The following is a 10,843-nucleotide window of genomic DNA, read 5'->3' on the forward strand; positions in this document are numbered from 1 at the left end:
TGGTTCTAAGAAGGGAAATCCATAAGTGGGTGCTTAAAGCAAATCGGTACATAGGAGTGGGCTTGAATCCAAAGACACATTTTTAGCTATAATGACCTTGACTAAGTCACCTTTCCTCTCTAGGCTTCACTTTATTATCAGTAAAAGAGAGATGGTAATGCATGCTTAAAAGAAAATGGTTTCCCTTCCTAAAACAAAACATAAAGTCCATTGTTCCTATAAGCTGCACAATCGTCACAGGTTACCGTACTCTTAGTCTGATATGATTAACCTCTTAGGCTAATGGTATATATAAGACCCCTTTTTCTATTGTTAGTTTTCCTAGGGAAAACTGCTTTTCTTTTAAAACTTAAGCAAGGACCTAAGCCCCTTTTTTGAAGGAGGTCACAAACTTGATGATTTAGAGTATAGACTCTGGAGCCAGACAAGCTGGGTTCAAATTCTGGTTCTGTCACCTGCTAGTGTAAGCTTGGGCAAATTATGTAAGCTTTCTTGATTCAGTTTCCTCATCTGTAAGATAAAGGTATAATTGTATCTACCTTTTAGGGTTTTGTCAATATAAGCAAGGTTCTTGGCATGTAGTGACTACTCAATAAATGTTAGGTGTTATTGCTTCCTCTTAGCATAACAGGCAGACTGGCATTTCTATAAAGGAGACCAAAAAACAAGTAACAAACTTGTAATTTCTGCTTCAGGCTACAGGCTCCTAGGTTTTTGTTTCTTGGAGGTGAAAAAATCAGTTACCAAAAAACTAAAGAGCTTAAAAATAGGTTTACAAAGCCCAAGTTTGTTGGTCTGAATATTGCAGTAAAAGCTGAAACCTTGACAGAACTCCAAACCCCTCCATCCTTACATAATCTTCAAGGGAAGGACTGGAACAGTTTCTAGGTGCCCTCTTCAACCATATCACCTATAAACTGCTTCATATTCATCTTCCATACCTGGAAGCTGCCCTACCTTTGGCCCTGGTCCAAAAACAAGGGCCATCTCCTCAATTTGTATTTTAGAGAATTGAAACTTTTTCCTGGTTCAAAGCCATGGGCTTCATAGGCACACACCCAATTTATACACCATGTTTGCTTCATAACTGAGCTCATTGTGCTTCCTGATGCTCCTTATCAACTCTATGCCTAGAGTACCACACCTCCTCCACGTCTCCACATGCACACATACACCCACAAAGGAAACAGTTTTATAAGATTACAGTAGTCCCCTCATTGCAGAGCCACCGTGATAATTCACAGTACTATAGACTTGTGCCATTTGTACAAAGCAGTGTTAACTTAGTTCTGTTTAAATACATTAATACCCTCAGCTCAAGTGATCATTTGGCAGGAGAAATAATTATCTATGTGACAACATATACATAAACTCATATAGATCTTTCACTAAAAATTAGGATGTGTTTTATGCTTGGTAACTTATCTCTCCTTTCTTTTTCTTCTTATTTATAATGTCACCCTCACTTGGACTGGGAGTGTCATTCTTATGATGCTCATATGCCACAAACTACAAATTTTCTAGAGTAAGGGTCCTATAGTACAGAAAAAGAGGAGTTGTTAGAGAGTCACCTTCCAATTTATCAAGATACATGTCTAACACTTTGGGATTTTTTAACCAAATGTGCGCATAATAAATTAGCATATTTACACGTAATAGGGGAATGGCATTTCTCTAACATTACCCTATTTACCTGCCTGCCAGGGCCTTCATACAGTCAAGAATCTAATGAATACAAAAGGCTTTCACATAGCTAAAGCAAACCCCAAATGTCATCACACCCTTAAATTTATTTCCCAGTGATCACTGCACATATCCCATCTCTTCTGACATTCATCAGTCTTTTTTTTCCACATCACCCTAATCCCACCCCCTGAGACAATCCAAGGTTTGATGTTTATTAGATAGTATCTTTCTCTCTTGATGTTTCCAGAATTCTTTGAGATTATCAAGGGAAAAAATGACTATTCTCATTTTTAAAAAGGACTTGAGGTAGAGTGACTTGCCCAAGGTCATATAGTTAGAAGGTGATGAAATTCATGTTAAAATTCAGTGCAATTTTTTGACAAATTCAGGGAATCTAATTTCACCCAACAGAGGGTAGATTTAAAAAAAACAAACTTGTGTTCCAGGAAAGGAAAATAGTTTTAAAGAAGAGTTAAGAAAAATTTCAGGGTGACAGATCCAGAAGTCATTATCGAAGGCAATCAGGCATATGGGGATATTTCTGTCCTGGAACAAATCCTCCTTGCTCCTTCTATTAGCAAAGGCCTGCTGCATGGAACCTGTCTCCATGAGCAGAATTGCTATGAGAAACCCCATTGGTATCTGTGCTATAAAGGCAGGAGAGAACCTCCAGAAATGGAGGACATGTAGGAAAAATGCTTGAACCAAGATCTTTTGATTTCTTTCACTACTAACTAACAGAGTCAAGAGCTCACCTCACTTGCAGACTCTGACTAATTTTGCTTATCTAAATTGTATGGTGTCCGCATCCCTACTGATAAGTCACTAGTCCCGTCATACATATGTGTGTATGTAGGCTGTGTGTTCATAGTTATTTATCCAACAAAAACTTACTAAATGTCTGTTGAGTATCAGGAACTTTACTAGGTATTGGGGATGTTGGGGGGGGTGGGGACAGACAGACAAGCCATTACCCTCCTGGAGGTCACTATCTAGTTGGGGAAGATAGTAATCAAGTAAATGATCAAATAAAATTACAAAAAATAGATACTATGTGGGAAAGAAACATGATGCTGTGATTAATAATAATTAATATCGGGTGGGGTGATGTCAGATACTGGTTCAGGAAATCCTTTTTAAGAAAGTGACACTTCAGCTGAGAACTGAAGAATGAGAAGAAACCAAACAAGGAAACCTCCTGAGCCTATGGCCAGGCGAATGAAGTTCTGGGGTAGAGACAGAGCAAGGATGGCAGCTGGAAGTACCTAGGAAGCCTGCTGTTCTGCTTCTTTTCTCTCTGTCCCATTCTATCCCTGCAGGGCCCTCCTTCCCTTTCTGAACCTCCACCTACCAGTCCTGCCCCACCCTTCCAGATGCCAGGTAGGGGTGTCTCTCGTACTCATCTTGAGTTATTCACAGTTCTTCCCTGCCAATTCCTATCTTCCTTTCTCTGCAGATCTCCTGGAATCAAGGGATTGACTTATGGTGGCATGAGCTCATGCAAGAGGCAGGGGATGAGTTTGAGCCTGAGTGGTGTGATGCTGAGGACCCCCTCTTTATCCTATACACCAGTGGTTCCACAGGCAAACCCAAGGCAAGTGTATATATGTCTATTGTGTAGTGGTAAGAAGTGAGTTTCTGAGGAAGCATGTAATGACAGGAATTTTATTCTAAAATCCTGAATTTCAAAAACGTCAAATTACCTTTTCTAAATAAACTAGTATCTAAATCCTCAGTCACTAGATGGTGAGACCCAGAGTAAGACAAGTTAGGTAGGGGTTTTCATAGTGCCCAGAAGGTAAAGATGAGTCCATGTGGGTGATATGGGTGCTCCTTTCCCATTCCCACATGCTTGGTTAAAAAGAGAGTTGTCCTGCCAACTCAAGACCAAGGGTGGGCACAGGGATCTTTTCTGGGCTTCTAAGACCATAGCTCTTCAGTTCCTTCTTCATGGCACACTAACATCTAGTTCCCTACTAGGGCACAGTGTGGGAGCTGGAAACATTTAAGAAACCTTGGACTCTTCCATTGAAAGCTGTGTTACTCTACCTTCTATCCACCCCATCCCTAAGTTCATTCCTCAATGGGCCTTTAGAAACACAATTTTGGCCTCTCTTTCCTAGGGACCGGGTAGGGATGGCATAAGCAAAGGGAATTCTTTTTTTTTTTTTTTTTCAATTACTGACAATTGTGTAATTGAGTGCATGGACACAAATACATAGCAAAGACTATTAGATTTGAGTGGCCTAGAAGTGTTTATGTGTATGTGAGTGATGTGGAGGTCCAGAAAGGCAATCTGAGGGTGTGGATGGGAGTGATAGACTTCTTATGCATGTGTGATATCAGAGGTGTGATAAAAGAGATGAAAGAGAGACAGATGCTGTAAAATGAGTGCTGGCAGTGGCAGAACCTCTAAGAAGGGTCTTCTTCCAGCTCTGCCCAGCATTTGTTGGTCAGTGGAGGTGGGTGCAAGGCTCCAATCTGAGACCCTGTTCTTCACAACAGGGTGTGGTACACACAGTTGGGGGCTACATGCTCTATGTGGCTACAACCTTCAAGTATGTATTTGACTTCCACCCGGAGGATGTGTTTTGGTGCACAGCAGACATTGGCTGGATCACTGGCCATTCTTATGTCACCTATGGGCCACTGGCCAACGGTGCCACCAGTGTTTTGGTAAGAAGGGAGCTGGGACATGGACAAGATTATCCTGGGTGATTGCCTCCTAAGGTTACTTAGTCCAGAGATAGAGGTTTCCTGGAGAAAGAGGAGTCCTGAAGGAGTTGTATGTCCTGACAAGAGCTCTTTTGGCTCATCTGGTCAGGAGGTAGAGAATGGTTGGTCAGAAAGGGAAAGATACTGAACTTGGTGGGGGGCAGTAGGGGATAGAATAGAAAGAAGGACTATTGGGAAGGGCCTGGAATGACCAGATTTCACTGGGGTCAGTTTGAGGGGATCCCCACATACCCAGATGTGAGCCGCCTGTGGAGCATTGTGGACAAATACAAGGTGACCAAGTTCTACACAGCACCCACAGCCATCCGTCTGCTCATGAAGTTTGGAGATGAGCCTGTCACCAAGTGAGACCCTCTCCCCAGTTGCTGTCCCCTGGGTATCCTTCAGAGCTGGGTGCTGCCCTTTGTAAAGTTTCTTCCTATTATCTCAGCTCCCTGACCTGGATTAGGGGAGGGAGCAAGAGAAGAGCTGGGACACATGTATTTTGCTTCCAGTCATACTCAGAACTTTCTTTCACTCCCCTGCCAAGGCATAGCCGGGCATCCTTGCAGGTGCTAGGCACAGTGGGTGAGCCTATCAATCCTGAGGCCTGGCTATGGTATCACAGAGTGGTAGGGGCCCAGCGTTGCCCCATCGTGGACACCTTCTGGCAAACAGAGACAGTGAGTCACAGATTAAGAAGGCTGGGCTAAGGGACAATGTGGGAAGACTGACTAAAACACCTGACCTCTGATTTCCACAGGGTGGCCACATGTTGACACCCCTCCCTGGTGCCATACCCATGAAACCTGGTTCTGCAGTAAGTGAAACTCCCCTGTGGTTCTGGGCTTGACAGAAATAGGGTCTTCGGACATTTGACCTATTAGAGAGTAGGGAACTGGACTGATATGAGAAATTTAGGACTCTGGGATTCTTGGGGATTTGCGTCAGGGTTGCCTCATTCCTTTTCTTGAGTTCTCTTCCATTTGCTTTTAGTCCTTCCCATTCTTTGGTGTAGCTCCTGCAATCCTGAATGAATCTGGAGAAGAGTTGGAAGGTGAAGCTGAAGGTTACCTGGTGAGGCCCTGGCTCTTGGAGGTCTTTGAGGAGAAGGGAAAAGGGTCCACTAAGGATACTTTGCTTCAGCGTTTATAACCTAATCTTTCCTGATAGCTACTTAGGACTGATGTTCCACAGTTGAGGGGTCTGTCCTCTCCTGAAAGACCTCAGGGAAAATCTTTCTATATGTTTTGCCTGCATCTCTGCCTCTTGGTACATAAGGTTCTTAAGGGCCTTTTAAAAATCTATACAAAGATTCCCAGAGGTACTTTTTTGGGCTAGGAAGACTTGTCTTAATTCTTCCTTTGACAAACATTCTAGAGAAAAAAGGCTTCATAATATAGTAGACATCCGTTTAGGCTCTGAAATCAGCCTGCCTATGTTCAAATCCTGATTCTAACTCTTCTGTATCTCAGAGAAGTTAACAAATGCCTTTGAACCTAAACATTTTCGTTCATAAAACTGGGATATAATGGTACATTAAATTAGATAATCCATACAAAGAAATTAACTTCGAACCTAGCAGTTAGTACTCAATAAATGTTAGCTGCTCTAATTTTGTTATAGAAAATTACCCCTATAGATAATACCAGTCCTGCCTCCAAGATCACACCCATTTCACTTTTCCAAGATCAAATTGGTAACAGGCAGGACTTGAATCTGGGCCTTCTGACTTAGCTTAGAATTCTGTGCATCCCATCAGTCTGCTGCCACAGAATGTTGTTGATTGGAAAATACACATTTACTTATGTTTTCTTCTTTTGTATGACTGTTTTCATTAACATTATACTGGATATGCTTTCCCAAGAGTTTACCCAAAAAGAACTCAAATTTACTAAATGCTTATCACTAACAGAAGACTTTGCTAGGTAATTTCCACATACTAATTTAATACTCACAATAACTTTAGAAGACAGAAATTATTTTCTCTGATTGACATCTGAGGGTCCTGAAATTTAGAGAAATAATGTCACTTTCCTGAAGTCACACAGTTAGTAGGTGACAGGATTCCAAGCCAGGATAATCCATCTCTAAAGCCTGTCTTACTTCTCAGATTGGCTTCCTGTGAGACAGCCTAACAGATGTGATTATTGTCTGTGTCTTCTTCACTCCCCAGGTGTTCAAGCAGCCCTGGCCAGGAATCATGCGCACAGTTTATGGCAACCACACACGCTTTGAAACCACCTACTTTAAGAAGTTCCCTGGGTACTATGTGACAGGAGATGGTGAGCCTTGCCTATCCTGGCCCCATACCTCTTCCTAAGACATGTACCTTCACTTTCCATTCCAGAAGAGATGGTTAAGGGTGAAGATGAAAGAACATGTCTGCATGTCAGTGTCTTATCCAGGCAGATATATAGAGCACACTGTAAGAATAGGAATGAGTGCTGCAGGAAAGGTCTCAGGATAGTACCATCTGAAATCAGATACGCAAAGAAAGAGGGTTTTTTCTTTTTGTAGTACTGGTGTTTGAACTCAGGGCTTTGTGCTTACTAGGCAGGTGCTCTACCACTTGAACCATACCACTAGCCCTCTTGCTCTTGTGTTGACAGAGATATGGCCATGTAGCAGTGTGTATTACCATGTCATTTGTGTCCCCATGGTTGGAGCCTGTTTGCCCATCTATCAGTCTAGTCATTCATAAATATTTGTTGAGCCCCTGCTATGCCCAGGCACTGACCTAATAAGCACAGGGGTATTACCATGAACAACATAGACAAGGTCTCTGCTTTCATGGGGTTTGCATTCTAGTAAGGAGGAAGACAGACAATCAACCCAACAAATAAGCTAATTTTAAATAGAAATAAGTGCTATGAAGAAAATAATGTGCTAAAGAAGGTCTTCAGGGATGGCTACTGTTCACAAGATGGTCAGAGAAGGTTTCTCTGAAGTAACATTTGAACAGACACCTGAGGGGTGAAAAGAAACCAGGCAGAGGGAAATCTAGAATAAGAGTGTTGAATGCAGGGGAAACAAACTTGAAATATGTAAGGATTGGACTAAAGCCTATGTGGCTGGAGTGTAATGAGCACAGGGAAGATTACATGAAACTTGGAGAGGTAGATGATATCAGGTATTGTGGACCATGGTAAGCAGTCTGTATTTTATTCACAGTATAGTAGAAGACCTGTATGGGCTTTAACAGAATAATAAGAACTAATTTCCGGTTTAGAAAATAACTGCCTGAGTTATAGAAAATAGACGATGGGTTTAGTAGTTATTTATTGCTGTGGAACAAATTATCTTCAAAGTTGCCAGCTTAAAATAACACATATTATTTCACATAGTTTCTGAGGATCAGGATCTGACAGCACCTCAGCTGAAAGGTTTTAAGCATGGTCCCTCATGTATTATAGTCAAGCTGTTAGGGATTGTAGTCATCTGAAGATCTGACTGAGCTTGGAGGATCAGCTTCCACAGTTCCTCATTACCTGGACCTCTCCACAGAGTTACTTACAACATGGTAGCTAACTTCCCCCAGAGCAAATGGTCTGAGAGAATACACCAAGATGGAAATCAAAGTGTCTTCTATAACCTAACCTCATTAGTAGCATCCCATTATTTCTACCACATTCTGGTGATTACATAGCCTAATCCTATTCAATGAAAAAGAGAACTATGAAAGGCTATTAAATACTAGGAGGTGGAGATCAGTGGATCTATCTTGGAGACTGGCTGCCACAGTAGGCAAGAGTAGAAGCAGAAGACTTGTTAGAAGGCTACTACATTGGATGTGGCAGCTTGGTAATGTAGATTATGTATTCTACTGTGGGCATTTACTATGTTGTATGTTTCTTCCAGGCTGCCGGCGGGACCAGGATGGCTATTACTGGATCACTGGCAGAACTGATGACATGCTTAATGTATCTGGTGAGGGCTCTGACCCTCTTCCATCTCATTAGCTTGGCAACTCCCAGACAAAGCCTTCCAAGAGTGCTAGGGCTGTCCTTTGTATGGCATGTGGCATTTAGTTCTGGGGCCCAGGTTTTGAAGGAAGAGTGATGAGCACTGGAATGTGCCTAGAAGAGAGGATCCAGGGTGGTGAGGTGACTGAAAGCATGCCATGTGAGGAAGGAAGGACCTTCCCCATTTGACCAGACCAGGTCTTCCCTGTGGGTATAGATGAAGCAAGGGCTGAGATCTCTCTCATTGCATTTCCTTTCTCCTGACAAGGGCATCTGCTAAGTACAGCAGAGGTGGAGTCAGCACTTATGGAACATGAGGCTGTGGCAGAAGCAGCTGTGGTGGGCCACCCGCATCCTGTGAAGGGTGAATGCCTCTACTGCTTTGTCACACTGTGCGATGGCCACACCTTCAACCCCACCCTCACTGAGGAGCTCAAGAAACAGAGTGAGGAGCCTCCTGGGCAGGGACTGCAAGTTATTGAGGAGGGGCTGCACAAGCTGTTCCCCAAACCATGAACAGATCCTAGGGGGTCCCATGAACTGACATTTCTTCCCACTCAGTCTCCACTAAGATAATAATAATAGCAACATTTTTAGAATACTTTCTCTGTGCCACCACTGGGTACAGTACTTTGAATGCATTATCCTATCTAATTCCTATAATCAATTATGTGAAAAAGATCCTATTGTTATTCTAGAAACCTCAGACACAGAGAAGTTAAACCTCTTACTCAAGGCTATACTTTTAGAAAGATGGGATTTAAACTCTAGCAGGGTGATTCTAGAGCCAAAGGGGTTATGATAAAACAAGAGGATAAAGAGATTGTTAAAAGGGGGGAAAAGAAAAAAAAGGGTGTGTGTGTGTGAGTGAATCTGAGAATGACTCTGTAGGCAGGGCTTTGAAGAGGAAGCAAGTGGGGAACAGCTCTACCTTGACTTTTGAGAGTCTAGCTAAAGAAGTGCTTGATGATTTGGTTACAGTTAGAGAAAAGATTGGCCCCATTGCCACACCAGACTACATCCAGAATGCACCTGGCTTGCCTAAAACCCGCTCAGGTATGTCCAGGGGCCTGTAAGGATTGGGATGGGCTGAGGCCCAATGGTGGTGGAGTATGTGGATTAAAGTCCTTGGCAGGAGTTGGGCACGCGTGGCTCATGCTTGTTATCATAGCCACTCAGAAGGCAGCAATCAGGAGGATCACAATTTGAAGCCAGCCTGGGCAAACAGCTCTCAAGACCCTATCTCAAAAAACCCTTCACAAAAAATAGGACTGGTGGAGTGGTGAAGGCCCTGAGTTCAAGCCCCAGTACTGCAAAAAAAAAAGAAAAAAAGTCCTTGGCAGGGCTGGGATGGCTCATTGTTGTCACCAAATAACCAGAGTCCTGTGGTCCCCTAGGGAAAATCATGAGACGAGTGCTCCGGAAGATTGCTCAGAATGACCATGACCTGGGGGACACGTCTACAGTGGCTGACCCATCTGTCATCAGTTACCTCTTCAGCCACCGCTGCCTGACCATCCAGTGAACAAGACTGTCCTTTGCCCAGGATTCCCCTTGCTTGGCTCAAAGTTCTGCCCATCCGCCCTGCCCCGCCCCACTTCCAGGAATGATGAGGGCCAGAGCTGGCCCACACTTTGTCCCTGAGTGGAGACAGTTTCCTGTGACTTCCAGGCAGAAGGGACAGAGCCAGGGTAGCCTCAAGAGTGATGTGCCAGAACAGGGACCTGAAAGCCATGTCCCCAAACCAAGTTAGAGGGCAAATGAAGGTCTGGACTGAAGCAAGGCAGCAACTCATAACCCTATGTCAGCTTTCTCAGGAAGCACCACCTCTTGAGTATGCACTTACCTTCCTAAATGATAGTCTGTGAGTCCAGGAATAATTATTATTTTTAAAATACTTTGCACTTCTATTCTGAATCTGATTTTCCTTTCAAATGGCATAACTGCCCATTTGCTCCAGGGACTATGACTGTTGGGTCAGTCTCCAGAGGGTTTTCAGATCACCTGCTTCTTTGAAGGAGTAGATGTGTTTTATTCCTAGGATCAGAGGAACTTGTCTTCCTTGTTCTGTCCCACACTTCATGAACAGAGCCCTGCCTCTGAGAGACACTCTCAGGTTAAACTCTTATTTTCTTGTCCTAGTCTGCTCAAGCCTCACAGTTATAGGAATAAAGTCTGTGACCTCAAGAGACTGGTGATTGGTTTTCTTAGGTATCTCCCAGGATGTGTAAAGCTGCTCTGGTTTGTGTGGCAGATGGGAAGGAGAGTGGTATTTCCTAGGACAACCCCAATATCTTTCTCCTAGAACTTTTGGTTGGGGAAGAGCTAGGCAAAACTTCACTCAGGACCTCTGACAAGCTCCGAGCTAAGCAGTAGTGACTGAAGTCAGTTTACAACCGTGATGTCCCATCATGTTGCTCTCCCACCTGGGTTCCTGCCAGGCCATCTCTCCTCCCATGAGCTGTAGGAGTATTACT

The 10,843-nt window shown here is 43.4% G+C and overlaps 1 protein-coding gene across 7 annotated transcripts in view; it reads left to right on the forward strand.

Annotated features, from left to right (window-relative positions):
* The window catches only part of Acss2 (acyl-CoA synthetase short chain family member 2), a 46,087-nt gene extending 35,534 nt beyond the window's left edge, over window positions 1-10,553 (forward strand). For 6 of the 7 annotated variants that reach the window (XM_020177799.2, XM_074074610.1, XM_074074609.1 and 3 more), the window contains 11 exons: window positions 3,143-3,280; window positions 4,192-4,362; window positions 4,633-4,766; window positions 4,952-5,084; window positions 5,165-5,221; window positions 5,398-5,478; window positions 6,578-6,686; window positions 8,263-8,331; window positions 8,635-8,811; window positions 9,348-9,422; window positions 9,764-10,553. In XM_020177799.2, the coding sequence (XP_020033388.1) occupies window positions 3,143-3,280; window positions 4,192-4,362; window positions 4,633-4,766; window positions 4,952-5,084; window positions 5,165-5,221; window positions 5,398-5,478; window positions 6,578-6,686; window positions 8,263-8,331; window positions 8,635-8,811; window positions 9,348-9,422; window positions 9,764-9,891 (1,272 nt within the window). In that variant the 3' untranslated portion in view covers window positions 9,892-10,553. The remainder of the gene's footprint in view (window positions 1-3,142; window positions 3,281-4,191; window positions 4,363-4,632; window positions 4,767-4,951; window positions 5,085-5,164; window positions 5,222-5,397; window positions 5,479-6,577; window positions 6,687-8,262; window positions 8,332-8,634; window positions 8,812-9,347; window positions 9,423-9,763) is intronic. The other variant, XM_020177798.2, reaches the window with a different exon arrangement.
* The last annotated feature ends 290 nt before the right edge of the window (window positions 10,554-10,843 follow it).

Source organism: Castor canadensis, chromosome 5 (assembly GCF_047511655.1).
Source record: "Castor canadensis chromosome 5, mCasCan1.hap1v2, whole genome shotgun sequence".
Classification (NCBI taxonomy): Eukaryota; Metazoa; Chordata; class Mammalia; order Rodentia; family Castoridae; genus Castor; species Castor canadensis.